The sequence below is a fragment of the Onychostoma macrolepis genome, chromosome 01 (genome assembly GCF_012432095.1).
Source record: "Onychostoma macrolepis isolate SWU-2019 chromosome 01, ASM1243209v1, whole genome shotgun sequence".
NCBI lineage: Eukaryota > Metazoa > Chordata > Actinopteri > Cypriniformes > Cyprinidae > Onychostoma > Onychostoma macrolepis.
The window spans coordinates 14461150-14484396 of record NC_081155.1 but is presented as its reverse complement, the minus strand read 5'-3'; the positions used below and the strand labels follow the sequence as shown (position 1 = coordinate 14484396).

The following is a 23247-nucleotide window of genomic DNA, read 5'->3' as shown; positions in this document are numbered from 1 at the left end:
GTAAACAGATCTGTGCTCATGTGATCCTGGTTTGCCTCGCAACTCTGTCCTCCAATCCCTCCCTCCCTTCCTGAGCGATTCCCCTCCTCCAATCCTCTGCGCGACTGCAGTCACAGGATGGCCTCCGCTGCTTCTATATGCCTCGTTCAGAGGGCTGCAACATTTTATAGGAAGTAAGGCCGCATGCATGCACGGTGCTGCAGAAAACAGAAGCCGAAGGTGACAGACAAAACAAGCGAGTGAGAAAAAAGTGAGTGAAAAAAAAATAGGGCAGAATGAATTAGTGAACGCAGTGACACATATGCAGCAGATCTGATGCAGATCATGTTGCTGTCTGACCTACTAAAGCATTGACATGATCAAAGCCTGTTTATGTTCAACCACAGAATATAATTGTAGCTTTTATTCAGAGAACTCAGGCGACCAACCCCCAACACTATAGTTCGGGATTCAGCTCTAGAGACAACAGCTGCTGCTTGCCTAACAACCATGTGCTCTCTGTGTGTCTCTGTTTGTCGCACTCAGCGATCTTGATGACTTATCGGTGGTGTACGAGTTCAGTTTTGTGCTAAGCAGATTGTTTGCTGGTTATCTAACAAATCACAGGTTACATTTCATTCTGAGGATGCCATTTGCTGTCATACAGGTGTTTTTTTCCAGAGCTGTTGACGAAAACTAAAACTGTGAAAAAAGTTGTTTTCGGTAATTGAAATGAAGCTGAAATAAAGTAAAATATAAATATTGGATGAAAAACGCAAACTTAAATGAAAAATTTAAATGTTGCCTTGGCAAAAAACTGAAATAAGCAATTAAGTTTAAAGGGTTAGTTCAGCCCAAAATGAAAAATCTGTCATTAATTAATCACCCTTGTGTCGTTCCAAACCCGTAAGACCTTCATTCATCTTCGGAACACAAATAAAGATGTTTTTGATGAAATCGGAGAGCTATGTGACCCTCCATAGACAGCAACACAACTGAAATGTTCCCAGACCCAGAAGCAAGGACATCGATAAAACAGTCCATGTGACATCAGTGGCTCAACTTAGCTTTTTTTGCCAAAGAAAACAAAAATAACAACTTTATTCAGCAATTCTTCTCCCCGAGTTACCATCTTCCGCCATTTTGCGATGCATGCGTGCACTTTCCCCAAAAGGTAATCAACATAATTCAGCATTGTTAACATTTAGCATGTGCGCGCTTTCTCCTGAACGTAAACAACGCTGATTATGTTGATTACATTCTGTTGAATAAATTATGTTATGTTATACTATTTATTTATTTTTGTTAAATGAAGATCACATTTGAGTTAGAGACAAAGTTCTCTTTATTTTTCCTAATTTTCAAATATACAGATTTTATTGTTTTACCCATAATAAAATATCCATAATATTTGTAATGGATTTTTAGATGTTCAAAACAGTCATAATTTAAACTACGAGTAAAATAATCACACAATTTCAGTATTTATTGTGCGGAAATTATCTATATTAACCCTCTCCCCTCTCCTAACAAAGATTGTGCACTTGATTGCCATGGTTACACTTGGTTAATGCTGTCAGTAAAACAGAGATCATATTTGAAATATGAGATGATGTAAAGTGTGAAGTAAACAAACAAAAAGTCACCTGAAATATTACAACAGGATATGATTATTGCGTCATTTCCAAAGTATGCAAAAAGTATGAAAATGCTATTTAATTCTGTCAATTAAGTGTTTATACAATGCTACAGCATATGAAATTAAACGTATATAATTTATAATACATTATATATATATATATATATATATATATATAACATTCATATATTATACACACACACACACACTTTACAAAACTTACATCAACTACAGAGTATATCTAGTGTGTCAAATGTGGTGAGTTGTGCTGTATAGTGGCCTCTGGTGGCACAAAGCAAGACAACGGTTTATTTAAAATCTTTATTCGTCATCTGCTCACATTAATTTACAAATTTTTTTAGGACAGATATACTTTTCACTCTAAAAAGTAGAGCAAATAATATAAAGATCAAACTAGAATTATGAATGATGTATTGCTTTGGTTATATAATGTGATACATAATATATAACTGAAAAGACCTTAATGTATTTTGATGGTTAAGACAACATACATTAGAAAAGCAATATAGTAGGATTTCTAGTCAGATGTGACATTAATATATCTCAAACCTTGCTATAATACACTGCCCATGCTTTCCTTTGAGTATTGCATGGAGAAGAGACACCACCATTTATGAATCCATTTTGGCTTGTGCTAGCATTGCTACGTCTATTCGTAAAACCATTTTGTTCTATTTTAAAGCTAGCATTCTCATATCCCTTGTTCAAATCGCTTTGGCCAATATCAAGGCCAGGATTCACATAACCGCATTTGAAGCCATTTTGGCCCTCATTAAGGTCAGTTTTATCACAGACATTTTGGTCTTGAGTTTTATTAGCATTCATGCTACAATCGCCATTTTGTCCAGTGCTAGCATCTCCAGACTTTCTCAGACTCAGCGGAGGTTTGCATATGTGCCAGTCCCACAGCACCTTATTCATGGTGTCCTGGCGCCGAACGCCCATCAGTTTGTCTTCCTCTGTAGCAGGTTCATCATCCTCATCATCACTATCATCTCCACGTGAATGATCATGAAAGCCTTGAATCTCACCGCTAATGCCCTCAAAGTATTGCTTGATGCAGATCTTGGCGAAACCTTTGGCATGTTCTGTGCAAGTCTCATCAAACATCTTGCGCTCTGTGTCTACGTAGTGGGACCAGTATTTGGTTTTGAGAAAGGCGGCCTGAGTGAAGCAGGGACGAATGGCTCGGATCAGAAATGCAGTGATTGTGATGATCAACAAGAACAACCATCCAAAAGCCTGGAACATTTAGAATACAGACAAGCAAAATGTATATATTAGTAACATTATTATTTCCAGCCTCATTGTACAATGCCATTAAGAAGTCTAAATTTTTAAGTTGGTCTACGCCAGTAGTTTTAGGCTTGTGCAGAGTGCTAAATTTTCGCCAACGTTTTCAGCAGCCATGGTTCTTTAAGTATTTTCTTAATTCCTTTTGTCAACAAATATGTGTGTGTGTTAGTTTCGTTATATGTTCATAAAATGTATTAATTTTTATTTCAGTTTTAGTTATTTTAGTACATCAAGTTAAACTACATGAAAATGAGAAATGTTGCCTTGGCAACTAGCTTAAATAGATTTGTTTTTCAATATTTTAAGTTACCATTTATTTTATTTAAAGTAATAAGTTTTAAATTTTTAATTTTTTAATTTAATTGTTTTTATTAATTTTTATTTTATTTTTTACACTTTTTAAAACACCTTTTCCACATTTCTGTAGACAAATTAATTATTTGTACTTCTAGAGCCCAGCTGTTGTGCTCTGAGTCGGAGTACTTTTTGAGTTTAGGCAGCATAGAAACATCAGTTATTTTTATTATTATTATTATTTTTTTTTTTTTTTTTTTTATGTAATCCTACTACTGTTTTGAATTAAAGGGATAGTTCACCCAAAAAAATGAAAATTCTGTCAGTAATTACTCAACCTCATGTCGTTCCAAACCCTGTAAGACAGTGGTCTCAAACTCAATTCCTGGAGGGCCACAGCTCTGCACAGTTTAGTTTCAACCAGCTCCAACTCACACCTGCTTGGAAGTGTCTAGTAATCCTGAAGAACTTGATTAGCTGGATCAGATGTGTTTGATTAGGGTTGGAGCAAAACTGTGCAGAGCTGTGGCCCTCCAGGAATTGAGTTTGAGACGACTTTTGTAAGACCTTCATTCAACTTCGAAACACAAATTAAGATATTTTTGATGAGATCAGAGAGCTTTCCAAATGAATAATTTTTGTGCATAAAGGACACAAAAATAATGACTTTATTCAACGATTTCTTCTCTTCCGTGTCACTATCCACCGCAATTCATACGATGCATGCGTGAAAGAAGAATTATTGAATAAAGTCATTATTTTTGTTTTCTTTGCACACAAAAAGTATTCTTCTACCTTCATAAAATTACAGTTCAACCACTGATGTCACATGGAGTATTTTAATCTCAGATTTCATCAAAAATATCTTAATTTGTGTTCTGAAGATGAACGAAGGTCTTACTGGGTTGGAGCAACATGAGGGCGAGTAATTAATAACAGAATTTTCATTTTTCTAAACTATCCCTTTAATATCAAGCAGTGGCAAATACTGCAGTAAGCAGATCATCTTACCTGTGAAATACAGCGTATGTATCTGGTGGCGGCCTCTCTCGACAGGATGTGCTGCCCATCATATATATGCTTGCATGGTATTTTGGCCAGTGTTCGTAAGAGTTCCTCCTGAGACAGTCCATGTCCACTAACATTCTTGCCAAATTCTGACATGTCCAGGTCCATACTGTAGGCACACAGGAAGCTTTTACCATCCATTAGAGTCACCGAGATCCAAACGGCTGGTGCTATGAGCGAACGCTGGGATATGGACACACACATGTACTGCATGACCGCGGGGTCCTTCCTCCTCTGTCCCACCGGCCGTTTCCACTCCTCCGCCAACATCGAGACATTATTGTTTAGTACAAAACCCAAAAGGAAGAACCATATAGGTGGAATAACTAGCATACTGATCCCATATGAGTAGTTGTATTCAGGGATACAGGGACAGTTGAATTCAAAAGATGTATAGAGCTGAGCACTCGCCAGGGCCATGATGCCACAAATACCGTTCATAAAAGACTCTTGGTTGGACTGAAGAATTTGGGCCATCATACGGAACTTATCCATGTTGATATCTTGGATTGGTCTATCCGGATATTAACCTGAATGAGAAGAAATTTTGTTACTTAAGGGCCAGTATTGATGTTGTACATGCAGAATGTAGAAAACTTAAGAAAGACGATATTAAAAATAAAAGGTCATAAAGGGGGGTTTTCGCAGTGATCTGAAGAACCTTTTTTCACTATAAAGAACCTTTTGTGCAAAAGAAAGGTTCCATTAATGTTAAAAGGTTCTTCATGCAACCACAGATGTACAGTGGCCCAGTAGTGCACAACACAACTGAAACAAGCCACAATAATTAGATTTTGTTGTGTTGTGCACTACTGGGCTACCGATAAAAATGTATAAACTCAATTTGGAATTAACTGAATAATGAAAAATGGATAACATTAGTTAACAGGAACTAGCAATGAACAATACCAGCATTTATTAATCTTCTTAGTTCATGTTAATCTCAACATTTACTAAAACAAGGTTAAATGGTCAAAAGTTAACATTAGTTAATGCACTGTGAGCTAACATGAACATAACTAACATTATTAGGTTAATAAATGCTGTAAGTATACATTGCTCTCTGTTAGTTCATGTTAGTTAAAGCATTAACTAATGTTAACAAATGAGACCTTTTTGAAAAGTGTTACTGAAAAATGTACAATATGTACAGACTTGTAGACGACAATTTTTTTTCTTTAGAATAATGCTCACTGCTGTATTATACATCATTAGACTAAGTACTGTAAATAGGGTCACGAGACAATTCACGGACTAAATTATTTAAAACTTAAATATACAAGTCTGAAATAATTGTGCAGCAAAATGCTGAAAAGACAGCTCTGTCTACTTACAGAATTTTACAGTGTGCTGCCAAATATTCATCCGCCTGTGAAAGCAAAGGATTGTGTTATCTGTTTCAGCCCTCATTATCTCTCTCTCTGACACACAAAAAATACACACCTTCTTCCACGTGATGTGAAAGATTCTAAGCTCTTAGGTGAAAATGTGAATGTTTATATCCTAAACTTCTGTCTGTTTGTATTTTTGTCCTTGCAAACATCATGATTTCAGTATCAATGCAAAAAAGTGTCTTTGTATTTTATTATAGTTATATAGTTGATTGCATGTATTTACATAGATGGTGATACCATGGCAACAGGTGGTGTGGCTCCAGCGCATGCAAAGGCATTGCCTCTCCCGATTCAAATGAACTCTTCTGTGGGATTGCAGGTACAGTTGGTGGAAAACTTTTGAATCATTTACAATGATTATTAAATCAACCATATTTCCTTTAAAAACCTTAAAAGATACACTATTGTTAGCTATACAGTACGTAGTATGTACTAGTATATACAACATAGCAGAATATATGCGTACCAGTGCTAATGAAACTGATGATTGAAGGTGGAAGAGAGCCCTATTCATTCACTCCCCCCACTGACAATTCCTGCCGGTACTGGGAATCGAACCCGCAACCTTTCGGCTTACAAGTCGATTAGGCCATGAGTGCCCTAGTATTTATTAACTCCACTGAAGGGCTTGACTTGACAAAAGGCCATATTCACCAACTTGATTACTAAACCACGATGCATCCCAGAAAATATTATTAGTGGGATTTTGATTCACCACACTGAATACATATCAGTTCACCAAAATGTTTTGCTCAGTTGGCCCCCGATAGCAACGTGATTAGTGCTGCGACACATAGCACAACTGTGCTCGCAGCGACCCAAGTTCGATTTCCTTCCCGACTCCTTTGCCGATCCCATCCCCCTCTCTGTCCAATCAAAAATGCTTTCCTGTCTAACCTCTACTGTCCTATTCAATAAAAGCCCATAAATATAACTCTGAAGTTTGCTCATATTCGTTCACCACTTCATATGGAAACATTTTTGTTAGGTAACATCTTTACTCCTGAAGGTGGTGACCAGTGAGTCTGGAGTGTTAAGAGTGAATCTTTAAATTATGTACTCAAAAGATTCATTCAAAAACACAGCATAACAGCAAAAAATTAACAGAGTGTCTATTTACACTAAGTGCAAATAGCCCGTCATGTTGGCAAAAGCTACAGTATTTACAGTAACTCTGCCCGCGAACGCGTGTTTGAGTTAGTGAACACAAAAAAAAGTCGCTAAATTAGCAGCAGTTTCAGTGGCGTAAATGGTAAGACGCATATTTTTTGACACGATCGACCCAAGTTCGAGCCCAAACTTTTTTCCTCTCTTTTCAACTCTCATATTGCATCAGAAAGGCATTTATTTTAAGTAAAAATGAAGGAAATAATCAAAAAGTTGAAAATAAGAGTATTGGGTAGGGTTCGAGTAGGTGGAGGGAGGGCTTTATTGTCCCAATAAGGTGGCATCCAGTTAATAATTTGAATTAAAACTATAATTTACACTCAATACGTTATTATTGCGTACTGTTTTATAACGTACTACAATACTGAGGAGCAAATAATTGCCACTATTTGCAATGAGTAGTATAAATAGCAGAAAACCTTGCTGTTTTAACGGTTTATTTTGATTACGGAATGATTTACATTTTTTTTATTCTGGTCCATACACGGCAATCAGACAAACTTGCATATCACACTGCATGTAGAGGTGGTACCGGTGTACTATTTAAAAAAAGAGGAAGGTTTGTGTGACAGCACACTTCCTGAATGCTGTACTGTCAAACTCAAACTCTGACAGAGTATATCCTGTGTGAGAAGCAAAAAACCGAACAGAGCTCTGCAAACACATCTTCAGCCAACTTATGTTTTCGGCTTTACACTGAGAGACGTTTTTTGTTCTTGAAGTTGGGGTTCTGAAAGGTAAGTTCTTCGAATCACACATTATATATATATATATATCTATCTATCTCTATCTATCTATATCTATCTATCTATCTATATCTCCCCTTAAGCAATAATGGATTATGTAAATGAAATAATATTTCAGAATGACGGACACTAGTTCTACCGGAATTTTAAAGCAGTAATATATAATTTCAAAAACGATTCAATACTTAATTTTTTATTGCTAATGATGTGGTTTATGAATATTTTCATAGAGAACATACAGGTTTGTGTGCAGGAAGTAACTTTTTTTTCCCCACTCGTAGGATGGAAGACGCATTACTAAAGGTGTTTGTCGTAGTCGTCAGTCTGCTCCTCTCAAAGGATCAAAATGTCTTTCACGACCAAGATGACGATATCATGGTGAGCATGCAAGACCATGAGCACTTTCTGTTGGAGGAGGGGGCAAAGCTAGAACAAGGGGAGCACAATGTTGCCATGGAGCTGCCACATTCAAATCAGGAAGTGTCACAAAGTCATCGCAGGGTGCCGAGAGGAGAGGGGGACACGTCAGATGTTCAACAAATTTTGCCAAGTGTCAAGACCACGGTGCTGCACGAGGAGCAAATGTCCCCAGTGGGAGAGCAAAATGACTTCCGCCAAAAGGCATTTGCACCAGATGACCAGAAAATATTGGATGTTGACACAGACAAACAGACATTGCATATGCCAAAGGAAGGCCTAACACATGAGCATGTCAACATGGACCAGTCAGGGCCCACTGTGGACCAGAATGTCTCTCAGGGGGATGCGGCACACCCAGAGAAGCCACAAGCTGGCCGGACTGACACCCATCACGAACATCAAGTTGATCAGGGATTACTCATTGACCAAAAAATACCAACTTCAAGTCAAAGGTTGACAACGATAATTCAAGGGAAACAATCTAGTGACCAAGAGGACACCTACAGTTGGTACCTTTGGAAGACACTCACCTTTATTTCATTTTTTCGTATTTTAAAAAATGTCCTCAGAAAGGGTTCCAAGCTGCAAAGGAAGATGCTGAGATGCCTGAACATCTCCCAAGCTTCAGATCTTGATTCCAAGACCTTAACTAGCTTCCATAACCAGTGTATCCTGGTTCCACCCAGTCACAGTTGGCAAACTTGTGAGTTTGTAGAGGGTTTTGTGAACGACCTGCTGGAAGCTGTGAGGACTACAGGTTCAGACATGGAGATTGAGGACTTTGTTGGCGTTGGGAGATTATACGAGCAATGGGCTTCAAGAAAGAGCATTGTGTGCGACATACATGTACCCATCGTCCCTCCAAAGCCATATAACTTCGAGTTTGAGCTTTTGAAAGAAAGTAGAGGTTCTTCAACCATACAGTACTGTTGCAGAGTCAAGATGGGCAAAGGCGGCGCCAGTTCAACCATCTGCCCTTGCAGCAATTCCAACCTAGATGACGATACATTGTGTCTCCTACATCCAGATAAAAAAGAAGATCATATGACTGAAAAGTACATTAATGACCTTCTATGCCAAGAAAATAACTCGTATCTTGCTAAAACACATGTTGTGAAGTGGCTTAAGACAGCCGTTAGGAAAGCATGGGATGAGATCAGCCACAAGTATGAGTTTGACCTACTATTCCAGAATAGAGAAAACCCTGGAAGTCTCAAAGTTCGTTTCAGGTCAGGTCGGGTCATTCTGTTCAACCTCACACCTGTGGTCAGATTTAAAGACTCAGAAGTACATCTGATCCCGTATTCTCCCTCTGCCATATTCTCAGACACCCATTGGCCTGTATGTTTTACACGCTACGAAAACGCCCTTCTTCAACACATAACCAAAACGCTTCCAGACAATGCATGCCATATTCATTGCCTACAGATCCTTTCCTTCCTACACAAACACCAGACTGGCCTCACTGGACCATGTGGGCTTACAAACTACCACTTGAAGAACGCAGTGTTACATTTTCTGGTCAACAAAACGTTATCTTGGGACCCTGAGCAGATGGCTTGCAGGCTTAATGATCTGCTGACTTTCTTACAGCAGAAAGTCAAAGCTAAATCACTAAGCCATGCTCTGGTTGGGAACCCTCTCATTCCTAGGGAGATTGGATTTCCAGAAGAGTTCAGAGTGGGAAAACCTGTTAATTTGTTTCTGCCTTTGTCAAATGAAGAGTTGTACTTAAAAACAAATAGACACTTACAGGAGATGATTAGAAACATGCCAGTGCTGATATATGAATATGGATCAATGAGAAACCGTATATAAAAAAATATATATATATATATAATTTTATGAGATGCTGTGCTGGAAATGCTTAATGTACTTTTGCTTAGGTGTTCATTGTTTCATAGTGCATTTACTCTTTTGGTGACAAATGTAAAGAGATTAAATAATTTGTGAATTCAGTTTATCATATTAACTTCACAAGGCATAACTACATAGTTCACACTTTTAGAGTCCTTAACATCTGCCATCTGTAAAACGTTCTCCTAGTAATCATCATCATCATCATCGGATTCCCAGAGCGACTCAAAGTCATCATGGCCAGCTAAAGGGAATTCAGGCATGGACTCTTCTGGTGAACGAGGTGATGAGGTTTCTGGTCCCATCTTCAAATTCCAAGACTCACTGGTGATCATTGTCTTATCTTATGAAAATAGAAACTTGGTCAGCAAGGAAGAAATTTGGGTAAAACAAACTTAATTTAGGAAGTTAATCAATTTGTACAGACCAGATGCAACTGAAGGAGCAGGACATGTAGATGCACAACAGTTGCAGACTGTGGAATCACCATATATCTCTGTCCACCTACAGCACACAAACATCTACAATTACTACTCAGACTTGGGTGGATGAATTTAAAACTTAGGAGAAAAAAAAAAAAAAACCTACAAACTGTTTAATAGAATATGCAAGGGGAATCTAATCATTAGAGCAGAAATTTTGCACATTTTGATCCTTATGTGCTTGAAAACTCACTTCTTGGTTTTTGCATTATACGTGCATGACTTAGTACTTGGTGTAGGAATCTGTGGCCCAAAGTCCAACTCACAATGCATAAACATAGTCTACAAAGGGAAGAGGAGTTTTTAAAGGAGGTCCAACAAACCAGGAACTCATTCAAATGTCTTATAAATGTGTCATGTTTTTACCTTTTTGGTCTGTGGCAGAGAAACCATGTTTTTAAACAGAAAAGCTGCAACACAAAGCCTCACGGTCATCTTGTTAGCACTGGTGTGGAACTTCGTCAGAATGCTGTTCTTACTGTCCACCAGGCATCTACATATAGATGATAAAGTTGGAATGAAATGGAAAATTGTGGTAATTTTTTACAATTGTGACAATTGAAACAGCTTATTGTATAGTGAAAAAGGAAGGATTTAATTTATCCATTGGTAATTTTGATCATTGTCACTTGCAATTTGGGTGGGGGGGGTTTCTTCAATTAAAGACTACAAGTGCCAAATTTACTTTTGTAATAGAGTCAATGATCACTTATATTTAAACGCGGAAAAAAAAAAAAAAAAATTTAATGTGGACCTCAATACAATGAGCCAAGTAAATCTAAACTATGGTCAAACTTAAAAGAGATACTCCACCCCAAAATGAAATTGTCATTAAATCACTTACACCCCATTGTCGTTCCAAACCCGTAAAAGCTTCTTTCGTCTTCGGAACACAATTTAAGTTATTTTAGATAAAAACCGGGAGGCTTGCGACTGTCCCATTGACTGCATTGTAAATTGCACTGTCAAGGTCCATAAAAGTATGAAAGACCGTCAAAACAGTCCATCTGCCATCAGACATGCAATCTGAGTTTTGTGATGCGACGAGAATACTTTGTGTGTGCAAAGAAAAATAAATATCGACTTTATTCAATTTTCTTCTCCGTGACACCTCCTGAAAACTGCACGTCTGATGGCAGAGGGGCCATTTTGATGATGTCTTTCATACTTTTATGGACCCTGACAGTGCAATTTACTACGCAGTCAATGGGACAGTCACAAGCCTCCCGGATTTCATCTAAAATATCTTACATTGTATTCAGAAGACGAACGAAGCTTTTACAGGTTTGGAACGACATGGGGGAAAGTGATTAAAGACAGTTTTCATTTTGGGGTGGAATATCCCTTTAAATTTGACCATAAACAATGAATTCCAAAATTTGTGGAAACAGCAACGCAAGTTGACTTTTCATAAATCAGTACAAAAAGATAATATTTACCCATAATTTTCAACCACAGAATATTTCTCCATTGACTGAGGGCTGGGAGAGGAAGTGACAAAACAACTGTTCACGTACAGTCGTTTGCCTGCCTCACTGCTGGGGCCTTTGGCTTCAAAGCATATTGGTTTGCCAAGGACAAAACTCTGGCCATCAGCAAGCAAGTTCCAAGATGCTGAAACCACAAGCTACAAATCAGTTTACATTTAAAAGTAATATTTTCAGTTCAGTACAAGTTAATCTCAATCAACATAATTTGGGGCACAATGCAGATTATCACAAACCATAAATTTGCCCAGTCCCTCAAACAAGCAAAGCAACGAGGAAGTAAATGGGGACAATCTTGAGGAACTTAAAGGTGAAGCTTATAATTATTTTAAAAAAGTCAAGCTATGCTTTTGTGTTATAAATGAAGCAGACAAACAAACAAAAACTAAGTAATAATATACCGTCCATTGCCATGATTGAGAGCCCTGCAGGAGTCTGTAGGCCCCTGTACACAGTTCCACCAACTATCTTGGATTTGAATCCAACCTGATAGGAGCGGTGAAACCTTAGAATTAAAAATGAATAAATAAGCCTTTGAAAATCTGAATTTAAAAAGTATTTACCAGTTCAAAACAAATGAAAAACTACTTTACTTCGTGTAGCTACAGCGAATAGGCATTGAAAACGGCAGTTCCCTCACAATCAACCCAGTGACAGCTGGTTTATATTGGAGCATGTTTGTGTAAATCACTCGATTGGCATCCTCCTGAAATAAAACATGTTACCAAAAGGCCACGTACATACTGTAAAGTTTCAGGAGTGAAACTGCGTTTAACCACGGGAGTGAATCCCCATAGGCTTGTTGTGTTCTGCCATTTAAACCAAACTACCGTCTACATAGGCGTGCACATCTCTGATAAGAGTTTAAACGCATCATTAACCGCTATTCGGTTCCGTACACACCCTGGTGAATTTTAATTAACCTAATTTAGCTACATTGTGTACATGGCCATATAGTCACCCACCTGTCGTTTTATACCACATCCTTTCAGATAGTACACAAAATAATAGTGAGTAGCTGTGGCTTTATTGACAGCACACGTTCCCAGTTTCAAGTATCTCCATGCGCCGAAACTACTACAAAAACTCTTCAGGACTCTCACAAACATCCGGTCCAGGTGACACAAAACCTCCACCATCTTCGTCGCACCGGAGACAGAGTTTGCCGGTTTCGCGGAAGGTACTGTGGGCAGAAGTATTGACTTGACCTGTGGAGGAATCGGTTTACCGCCCTTTTCTGGGGTGAAAAGTTCTTTGTAGAGTTCAGACGCTGGTATTCGTACCGACACCGGTAGATTTAGCGGAGGAGCCGGTTCTGAGTGCATTTTTGGTTGTGGCATAAACAAATCACTGTCATAATCATCTGCGCTTAATGTTAAACTTTCCACTGAGTCCCATTCATCCTCTGGATCAATTTCACTAGGTTCCAAAGAGAATGAGTCCACTAAATGATTAGTGTTGAGAAAAATAATCAAAAGACAGTTAAACCACATCCTCTGCTGTTTCCTGTTATCGTTTCTGTGCTTCATTACTTTTCTGAGGCTATCCAGCCACCTCGATGAGGTGAAACTGCTGGAAGGACATTTGTAGTAACAGTGTGACAAGAAACACCTGCTGTTAATTAGCTCAAACCTGTCAACCAAACAGATTATGAAGGAGCGCCACAAAAACAAGTGAAGTTTGACGTCTGCTGGATAAAAACTGGTATTGCATGTATACACCTGCTTGTAAGACTTCATATCTTTGTCAGTTGTGAAAAAAATTGGGTGAATTTGAATTTCGTCTCATTGCTTCATATAAAATCAAAATAATAACTTAGTACATACGCTTTTTCCAGTTCTGTTGACGTTTATGTTCCATGTCTTATGATATTTATATCATTTAAAAGATAGATAATATGAGAAGTATTTAGGAGAATGTCTTTTTATTTAAACACCAAATAACAGAACATGAACGGAATAAGGTTATGAGGTGACATACCAAAATATATTTTATAATGTGATAAAAATTACAAAGTAGTGCTAAAAATAGAATATAGCTCTCATATTGTTTATTTACAAATATTAAATTTTTTATGAGAACTATATAAATCTACATAATGTGACAACATTAAGCAAAATGTTTTGCTCCCAACAAGAGCGGTCTGTGTTACATCTGTGTGGCAAATCTGTGACTCTACAGCCTATAATTTGGGGTTGCAACCTTGTGGGAATTTCACACTCGTCCAAAAACCTCACAAAAGCTGATTGCGTGTATAAACTTGTTGCTAAGTGTGTTGATATCGCTGTATTTGGGAAGAATTAATCTGCCAAAACAGGTCTGGGCCTCTGGCAGTCGGTCTTCTGCATCAGGACAGTCCCACAGTTCAATCTTCAGAGAGCGCTGTGAGAAACCTCCCACAGGTACACGGTCCGTCCCATACAGGAAAACTAGAGAAAAATAAATAATGTGAGACAAATAATAATGATATTCCTTAAATAACGTAGATACATCAAGACATTCGTGTTCAAGACAAAACCTACTCAGAAATTTCCTCTTGTTCTCTTCAGATAACTCAAAGAAAACAGTCCAGAAGTTCTTGATGAGCTCATCAGAGGCAGAGCACTTTTCATAGGAGGCACACTGAAGAAGAAGCAGAAAAACTCAGGTACTGTCAAATATTTAAAACGTCAAACATTGGCACGTTTCTTGAACACGTTTACCTGCTGAAGCTCCTTCCACTCGTATTTTGGGGAGCCGTGGAGAAGCTCCTGGAGTTCCTCAGGGTGGAACATGCTCCAGACATCAAGTGGGCAGCCCTTAAAGAAACCTCTTGAAAAATGTTTGAACTGTTTCTTCACTGACTTGTTGAAAATGAAGTTGACATACAAATCCACATACTTCTGTCTGAAAAAAAAAAAAAAGTTCTTACTTAAAACTCAAAACGAACTTCTACAGCAGGGGTCACCAGACTTGGTCCTGGAGGGCTGGTGTCCTGCAGAGTTTAGCTCCAACTTGCTTCAACACACTTGCCTTGAAGTTTCAAGTATACCTAGCAAGACCTTGATTAGCTGCTTCAGGTGTTTGATTAGGGTTGGTGCTAAACTCTGCAGGACACCAGGCCTGCATCCCAATGTGCATACTATCCACCCTATCTGCCCTAAATAGAATTGAAAATTACTAATATCACATAGAATTTAGGATGGATAGTATGCACACTGGGACGCAAACCAGCACTCCAGGAGCAAGTTTTGTAACCCCTGATCTACAGCATCTATAGACTAATTTGCCTTTTTATGTTGTTTTGTCATGTATGTATTTCAGAAGTAATGTATAATTCATTGAACTCTATTATAACATCAAGAGGACATTTATAAAATGAATCTGTTGCTAGTTATAAACTTTGGCCAGATGGATAGATAGTTTCTACCTATTAACTTTGGTCACTTGAATTTGATCTCCGTTTGGAATGAGCTTTTTTCCTTTGACCTGAAGGAAGTAAATAACAGCACAAATGTAAGCATTTAAACAACAGCAACACTTTTATACAAATGAACCATAGAAACTGTATTACCGTGAAATCCAAAAAGAGCATATCCACTACTTCGTCCTCGTCCTCCTCAAGAAGGCTTTTGAGACTTCTAATGAGATTTTTGAAATACAATTATAAATATGACCTGCTCTGTAACACTACAATGTATAAATCTGATGGCTCGTAGTCTTTAATCGTTTACCTGGCCTCCACAGGAGATAGTTCCTCCAGATCATTCAGTGTGGGACTCTGCTGGAGGAGTTTCTTGAACAAGGCCAGCGGGAAGTCAATGTTTATATAATGATTGTTGTAGAGCGCCATTCCACAGATAACGCCAAGATAGTAAAAATCCCTATTAGCTTGCATGCCCTGCAAAAGACACAAGCATCGTGGCACATGTATGTGATATATGAGAAAGACCACATTAGGAAGAACAAGGAATGTTTGGTGAACTTACATCAGGATTGAACCAAACCAGTGAACTCTCATGGACTTCCAGGACCTTCTTCTCCCATTTCAGAAGAGACTGGGAAAGGAGGGAGAAGAATTCTGCCGATAAACCCATCAGATCTACTCCGTTCTCCCCAATGAACGCCACCTGCACAGGAGATTTTCATTAAAATACCATATCAGACATTTCAACTCTGATTTCAATTCTTCACTTCTTTTACCTGCAGTGGATTACGAAATGAGTGGGTTTTTTGTCTGAGATACGTAAGTGTGTCCAACCACACTGATTCCCTGTTTATGTGCAACACATTGCCATTGGCCCTGAGTCTGAAGAGTTGCCACCGCAAGTACTAAGAAGAGTAAAATTAAGTTAGCTTTTAAAGGAATAGTCCACCCAAAAATGCAAATTCTGTCAAACTGTTTGGCATATTCATATGGCATATGTATGACTGAGTACATCCTCATGTCTGGCACTCACATGAAACATTCTCTGTTTAGATACAGTGTCAGCCACAAAAGGGAACTTGACCAATATGTTAATAGTTCCCTGAAAGAAAAATGCAATAAAGCAATATAAGATTTCTGGTAGTTATTGCTATATGTAATGCAAATCTATTTGAAATTTATTGATATGTATCATGTCCGAAGCCTTCAATACCCACAAAGTAGTAATCTTTCAATTTCAGCTTATCCTGACAAACATCAGTAATAACAGACCGCAATGACGGCAACAACTGCAATAACTGCAATAACGGATCCTCCAAGGTGGCTTGTAGCTATTGATGTAGAAAAAGAATATTGTGGTGATTTGGTTTTCCTCTAAAAATTTCTTTGTGCAGCAGAATTCACTATTGCTTTGGTTCTTACTGTATCTAGCAGATCATTGATCTCATGAATGATGAAACCCCTGTTTGGGATGTCTCTGTTGGCACTGCAGCAGACCTTCACAATAAAGTATAAACAACTATTATACAATGATTAAAATACATCTTTGATCCAAAAAAGCATCTTTGATAAAAAAAAAAAAAAAGGCACCTGATAGATCATTGAAAGGACCTTCAAAAACTTCTTCAGGCGTTTAGTTAAGTCATAGCCCATTTCACCACAAGAAATCTGGCCAATCAGCTCAGCAGATGGTTTGCGAAATAACCTCACCAGGCTTTTGAGCCAATCATCAGGGAGTTTGGACCAGTACTTCTCTGAGAATATAACACACAAAAACTTAGACAAATAGAGCAAAGCCAAAAACACAAGTCAAAGACTGAAAGGTCTTCAGCTTTACCTAACACCTTGAGAGCATCAGGGTCCAGCTGAAGGATTTTGGAGGCCAGAGCTTCAGTGAGTTCAGTTCTTTGTTGTTTCCTGAGACGTCTGATGAGTTCAGGGAGGAGAAGGTAAACTCTCAGAGATTCCACACCAGTTGGATTTGGATTCAGAGAACGCAGCATCTGTTCAACCACCGTCACTACCTGAGATACACAAACTATTAACTGCATCTTATTGTTTAAAATGCAATTAACATTTTTTTGTTTATAAATGTACACCATTACCTCTGATCTCAAGCTTTTATTCTCTGATAACTTTGCAAAAGATGTTTTAACCAGATCAAAATCCAAACCACAATGCTCTTCAGACGTCTGATAATGTTCATCACAACTACAAAAACAGACATTTACAGTAATATTTGTAATGGAAGAAGGCACAAAAATGAGAAAATATTAAATAGAGCTACTTAATTTTACCTCATTTTGAGAAAACTTCCATTCAGAGAGGCAGCGGAGGAGAACACTGTGTTTATTTCCCTGTAAATAACAAACTACTTTATTAAATTTAAAAATAGAGTCCATTTATAAGCATTAATATATGCGATTGCTCAATTATATTATTAGGGTACAACTCTTCTAATTACATAATAGTAAGAATCCTACATAAGATCGAGATTCACTTACTGGATTGGGTAAATAAACATTATATTCATTATTTACTCACTGGTATTTCTTCTATTTATTAGTAAGTTTAAAAAGAAGGACAAATGCATTGAGGTCCTGACACACATGCACATGCAATTTCCCAGTATTTCAAGAATGACATGGAAATAGTATACATAAACTCTGGATTTGTATCAGTATTAGTAAATGGAAACACTCTGAAAAACTCACTGCTTTACTGTTGCCAATGAATCAGTTCCAGACAGCCATCGGTCAATCATTCTGTCATTTAATGTCAAACCCCCTCTGCTTGGATTGGATTTGGCCTTACTTTCAAGTTCCTACAAAATGCAAGTAAAACAAGAGTAATCACAGTGCAGCAATAATTTATGTTAAACTACTAATGAATGAAAACTGCCATGCCCTACTTTGAAAAACAAGGCAAAGGAATGATTCTCCCCAGCGATGATTTTTTCAATCGTATATTCATGATTGCATTCTGTGTACAACAAATACTTAGTTTAGATCTTTGAGCATCATCATGAATATAAAAATATTCAACACGAATGCTAAAAGATGACTTTTGCTTACCAGTTGGCAGATCCACAGGGAAAGGCACAGACTGCATGATCATTTCTCCGTTTCCCAGCTGCCCTTGCGTCCCACATCCAAATGAGTAGATCAGCTTTGACGATGTGATTGATACAAGCGTGTGATGTCTTTGAAAGAAAGACTCAATACTGAACTGAACTTAAACCATACAAAAACTTGTATTTGGGCTAATATTTGTCTTGTGAGGAATTATCAATATTTGTTATGGTAGAATGATAGCTAAAAAGGGTGCATAAAGAAATCTATAGTATTTCTCTGAACACTAATTGCTTATGAACAGTCTTTACCTCCCACATGTGACCTGTGACACTTCAGACCCCCACAGTTCAGCAACCACCCGCGGATGATGTTCATCTCTAAATGAGTTGTGCCCAAGCTGACCAGAACCTCCGGATCCGAATGTGAACACTGTGCCGCCCTAATGATACAACCATAAGATCAGCATCTATTTCAGATATTGTTACTTTACCATACACTGGCAAGACATCTCATAATTCATATAGAGTGATATATTTTATAATTAAAAAAAATAGTATATAATAATAATAAAAAATTATACTCTACCTTTGATAAAGTGGCAGTGTGTTCCTCTCCACATGAAATGGACACAGTTTTTTTCCAGTTCAGGCTATTTACAACCGTTGGGACGTGTCTGTCTGTGGTCACAGGAATGGTGAATAGAATTCATCACTTCCAAATACATCAAATTCACGCTTTGATATAGATATGTACTGCACAAATTTGGTACATTTAAATGTACTTTAATACTATACTAATACTACATTAAGTTTTTACATAATCAGACCTGTAGTGTCTCCGAGGCCCAGCTGTCCAGCAGAGTTCCTTCCCCATCCAAACACGACTCCAGAGAGAGACAACACAAAGCTGTGGTCTCCTCCAGCGCTGATCTGAGCCAGCGGGATCCCACTCAGACTCTGAACATGTTGAGCAGACGGAGAGCCGGGATGATCTTTCCTCAAACCCAGCTGACCATGAGAGTTCTCACCCCACACGAACACCTGACCATCTGAAAGAGCAACAGCTCTGAACATCTACACTCAAAACTCAATCAATTCATGGCAATCATAAGATAAGCAAATGGCAGATGTTAGATGAAATAGTTGTGAATACCGTTGGTTAGTGCCATTGAATGATGGTCTCCACATGCGATCTGATTCACCGGCCTGCTATCCAGACCTTTGAGAGACCTGCAGAGACAAGACAATCTGTCAGATCTGTTATTATCATTTATTGTCATTTATACTGTCATGTCTCCATAAACATACCTGCACACAGTAGATTTATCCATGATGAGAACATTTCCTGAATCAGAAAGAAGAACAGCACCATCTCCTCCACAGACTATCAGTCTGATTTTATTCTTTAGCTGTAGTTGCACTGGAGTATATAAAACATTTTCATCAGTTCAACTTCTGTTGACTGTAAAATTAAACAAACTACTTTCATTATGATAATGTCATTAATACGCTTACAGTAGGCTATATTTCATTATTCCATGGTCTGTCTGAATACTGGATTCTGATTGGCTGCCAGGTATGCAGTATAACCGTTTAATGCACAGGTAGTTCCAAGTCAGTTTAATCACCGTTCTATATTAATGCGCTGCTTTAATTGATGCACACTAACCAACACGCATGACTCACGTGCACGCACACACACACACACACACACACACACACACATACGGGGAGAGAGAGCTGCTCCTGACCAGACAAGAACCAGAGCAGACCCACAGAGCTCAAACACTGGCCTCCACCCCAGAGACACCCGCCACAGTCAGCCAGCACCCAGAGAGACCCGACCCAGACAGCTCACAGTCATTACAGCGCCTCGTGTCAAGTGCCCCAGCACAACACCAGCAGCACCCATCAGACAGCAGCCCAGCACCAACCAGCACAGAAGGACCAAAAATAGCCCTGCTCATTGATTCAAATGGGAAATTCATCGACATAAAGAAACTCTTCCCCCGACACAGAGCTGTTAAACACTGGTGTCCCAACACTGATAAAGCCCTGGAGCTTCTGACAGAATCTCAGCTGGGCCATCATCATCCACACGGGCACCAATGACCTGCGGAGCCAACAGGACAGAGTGTCCGATTCCCTCAGAGCTGTTTTGGGAAAAGCAAGACACAGTTTCCCCAACTCAAAAATCATCCTCTCCACTCTGCTTCAGAGAAAAGACTTCCATCCGAACACAATCAATTAAATAAATGCCAACATCTCCAGACACTGTGCCCTTGTGCCTAATGTCTACTTGGCACACCACCCAGACCTGGACACCGACTGTCTGCACGATCATGTCCACCTATATAAAAATCTAGTACATATCCTGACAAAAAGACTTAAAGACGTCACTCTAAACAAGACCAACCAGACAAGCCCCAGGTGGAGCAGAACCAGCCCTAACCCAGCCAAACCAGCAAGACACGCCTCAAGAAACAACATCCCACCTAACACTTCATCTAGAGCCCCATCCAGAGCTTCAGTGCCCAGAGAGGAGCCACACAGACAAAAAGCCCCACAGCTCCTCCACCGCTGACCGCTGGGAATGTGCAATAACACATTTTCTCCTTCCCACCCCCCCAGACAGAACTGTGATCAGGCAGTGAACTCTCACGGAAGGCAGCTGCTGCAGCTCTGTCAGAATCTGGCTCTGTACGTCGTCGATGGACGACTGCGAGGCGACTCACTCGGCCGCTTCACCTACAGCTCAGCTCTTGGCAGCAGCACAGTAGATTATGCAGTCACAGATCTCCATCTTTCCTCTTTGAGAGCTTTCACATTCAAACCCTTGAAACCTTTCTCAGACCACAGCTAAATCACCCGCTATATAAAACAATCTGAAACATTACCTAAACCTACTTATGTCATTCAAATGGACAGAACACAGTACCACTAATTACATTAGTGCTATTGAATCTTCAGAAATACAGTCCCTCTTACATTCTTTCCTAAAAATCAATTCAGCATCAATCAAGCAGTGAAAGATATAATTTAGCCTACATATTCTACAAGACAGCACAAAGAAGTGATATGACCAGTGTTGAGCTAGTTACTCAAAGAATGTAATATATTACTCATAACTAGTTACTCCTTTCAAAAGTAATATTGTTACTTTACTTATTACTTTCTGGCAACAGTAATTAGTTACACTACTAGTTACATTACTTTTTCTTCACGCCCCACAGAAGTTGTAACTGTGTATCTTCCAGATAAAATTCTTCTAGAATGTTACTAAGACATATTTCTGCCTCATCATTTGACCAAAATCCACATTGGATCGCAGTCAGAAGTTATTAAAAACACTCAATAGTGACTGATAGTGGCATTCAAGTAGAAGTGTTGTATTCATCTCATTAATTGTCATGTGTTGCTTGAAGTAATTTTTCCGTTACCCATATGCGATTAAATTTCGTTATGATCACATGAGTTTGTAAAAAACTGTTAAATTTTATAAAAATATTTTTAATTCTATTAATACAATGTACCACATGCTGATCAGAGGGATGCAACGCCAGAGTAAAGTAAAGCCACAACTTACACAACACATCTTTTTTCCTGACAAAATCAATATAATGCAATATTTCTATCTGCTGAATGTAAGCTTTTCCATATTCCAAGCTTGCCTGCTGCACCGGGGACATCACATGCATGTGCGAGTCATGAAAATTATGAAAATAATATCTGATTGTTAGATTTGAAATCAGCGGGGTTGAGGCATCAAAAGTAACTATGTAACTAAGCTGTTTTATGGAAAGTAACTGTAATATTATTACTGAAATCTTATTAATAATTAGTTACACTACTAGTTACTGCAAAAAGTAATATTATTACAGTACCCTTGTCAAAAAATCCTATAGGATTCCAATAGGACAATTGTATAGGATTCCAATAGGAATTTCTATCGTATTTTGGAACCATTCCTATAGGATTCCGATAGGAATAGTCCTATAGGACAAGACATAAATATCCTGTAGGAACCGTTCCTATAGGATTTTAATGGGATTTTAATCTTATAGGATTTTTTTTTAATATTCTAAAGGTGCACTTTTCCACTGTATTTGTAGTACTTACACTGTACTTGCAGTTTGCTTAAATTCACCCTGATGTAGAATGTAATGTAAAAATTCTAAGGCACTGATAATTGATTGATGACACACACACACACACACACACACACATACATACATACACATACAGTATTGCCACTAGACCAGTTCTAGACTCTAAAAGAATTGGGGAGGAAGATATGAAGCTTATACCAGGAGACCAGAAGTTGAATATAAAAAATAACACTTTACTGTAACAACAACAACAATAATAATAATAGCAAATACAATCACATCACAACACAGAGCAATAAAACATCAAACAGTAAGTAGAATTTGATATCGTAAATCAGTTTAATTTCCCTTTGAGGTGTATAATACTGTTCATTTCATGCAATAAATGTAATAAAGTTCAGTTTGTGTTTAATGTAAAGAGAGAGAGAGAGAAAAAAACACCAATTCAGTTAAGGGAAAACCGGGGAAAGTATGAAAAATACTGTATCCAATATATTTCAAAGCAATCACTAATGCTCTGTCAATTGACCAAATGCACAATTACTTCCTGGTTTTAGATGAGCCAGCTCAGTCATTTCCAGTCAATTGTACTGTGCTTTAAGAGGCGCACCCTTTGCTTGGTTTCTGTACAAAATCCATTCACAATTTGAAGAAAATTTTTGTTTATCCAAGAGGACCAAACGTCCACGTATACCATTTCAGGAATGACAAACGCGGGTGTTAAATATTACGCGGGTAAATCTGCTAAATTGTTCAGGGACTCATTGCTATGATTGACATTGATAATGGAAGACAAGCCAATGTCAAAA

General features: G+C 38.3%; 4 protein-coding genes across 6 annotated transcripts in view; 1 reads left to right on the top strand and 3 right to left on the bottom strand.

Moving 5' to 3' along the window:
* The first annotated feature begins 120 nt into the window (after positions 1–120).
* Positions 121–9982, top strand: LOC131545280 (inositol 1,4,5-trisphosphate receptor-interacting protein). 2 transcript variants are annotated; one of them, XM_058783966.1, is made up of 3 exons: positions 121–250; positions 5919–6010; positions 7886–9982. In XM_058783966.1, the coding sequence occupies exon 3, from the start codon at positions 7887–7889 to the stop codon at positions 9840–9842; it is 1956 nt and encodes a 651-aa protein (XP_058639949.1). In that variant the 5' UTR covers positions 121–250; positions 5919–6010; position 7886; the 3' UTR covers positions 9843–9982. The 2 variants fall into 2 exon arrangements, with proteins under 2 accessions (XP_058639949.1, XP_058639940.1); XM_058783957.1 differs by lacking the exons at positions 121–250; positions 5919–6010 and adding an exon at positions 6019–7595.
* On the bottom strand, positions 2060–5978 carry LOC131545304 (calcium homeostasis modulator protein 1). The gene is made up of 4 exons (XM_058783987.1): positions 5915–5978; positions 5632–5666; positions 4241–4827; positions 2060–2881 (listed from the first exon to the last, which is right to left on the bottom strand). The coding sequence occupies exons 3-4, from the start codon at positions 4790–4792 to the stop codon at positions 2183–2185; spliced, it is 1251 nt and encodes a 416-aa protein (XP_058639970.1). The 5' UTR covers positions 4793–4827; positions 5632–5666; positions 5915–5978; the 3' UTR covers positions 2060–2182.
* Positions 9893–13428, bottom strand: zp3c (zona pellucida glycoprotein 3c). Of its 2 annotated transcripts, none has more exons than XM_058783978.1 (8): positions 12816–13427; positions 12444–12556; positions 12252–12355; positions 11803–11977; positions 10730–10856; positions 10557–10645; positions 10309–10385; positions 9893–10224 (listed from the first exon to the last, which is right to left on the bottom strand). In XM_058783978.1, the coding sequence occupies exons 1-8, from the start codon at positions 13377–13379 to the stop codon at positions 10067–10069; spliced, it is 1407 nt and encodes a 468-aa protein (XP_058639961.1). In that variant the 5' UTR covers positions 13380–13427; the 3' UTR covers positions 9893–10066. The 2 variants fall into 2 exon arrangements, with proteins under 2 accessions (XP_058639961.1, XP_058639966.1); XM_058783983.1 differs by having other exon boundaries at positions 10063–10219; positions 12816–13428.
* Positions 13429–13548: 120 nt separating this feature from the next.
* LOC131543674 (uncharacterized) overlaps positions 13549–23247 on the bottom strand; it is a 26300-nt gene continuing 16601 nt past the window's right edge. Inside the window, 23 exon segments of the mRNA XM_058781266.1 lie at positions 13549–14279; positions 14373–14472; positions 14553–14736; positions 15260–15318; positions 15404–15470; positions 15564–15730; positions 15819–15959; positions 16033–16161; positions 16290–16358; positions 16474–16587; positions 16679–16753; positions 16847–17010; positions 17094–17280; positions 17362–17467; positions 17554–17613; positions 17971–18080; positions 18168–18238; positions 18331–18458; positions 18639–18769; positions 18916–19007; positions 19157–19378; positions 19483–19559; positions 19638–19749. Of these exon segments, the coding sequence (XP_058637249.1) occupies positions 14065–14279; positions 14373–14472; positions 14553–14736; positions 15260–15318; positions 15404–15470; positions 15564–15730; positions 15819–15959; positions 16033–16161; positions 16290–16358; positions 16474–16587; positions 16679–16753; positions 16847–17010; positions 17094–17280; positions 17362–17467; positions 17554–17613; positions 17971–18080; positions 18168–18238; positions 18331–18458; positions 18639–18769; positions 18916–19007; positions 19157–19378; positions 19483–19559; positions 19638–19749 (2780 nt within the window). The 3' untranslated portion in view covers positions 13549–14064.

What these genes read in the sequence shown, in the direction of transcription:
- LOC131545304 (XM_058783987.1), bottom strand. Translation starts at nt 4,792, where the DNA reads ATGGATAAGTTCCGTATGATGGCCCAAATTCTTCAGTCCAACCAAGAG. An exon ending in ACATACGCTGTATTTCACAG is followed by an intron (nt 2,882 to 4,240) that starts GTAAGATGATCT and finishes TAAATGTTCCAG; the next exon opens with GCTTTTGGATGGTTGTTCTT.
- LOC131545280 (XM_058783966.1), top strand. Translation starts at nt 7,887, where the DNA reads ATGGAAGACGCATTACTAAAGGTGTTTGTCGTAGTCGTCAGTCTGCTC.
- zp3c (XM_058783978.1), bottom strand. Translation starts at nt 13,379, where the DNA reads ATGAAGCACAGAAACGATAACAGGAAACAGCAGAGGATGTGGTTTAAC. An exon ending in CTCTGCCACAGACCAAAAAG is followed by an intron (nt 10,646 to 10,729) that starts GTAAAAACATGA and finishes TTCCCTTTGTAG; the next exon opens with ACTATGTTTATGCATTGTGA. An exon ending in TGCTCCTTCAGTTGCATCTG is followed by an intron (nt 10,225 to 10,308) that starts GTCTGTACAAAT and finishes TATTTTCATAAG; the next exon opens with ATAAGACAATGATCACCAGT.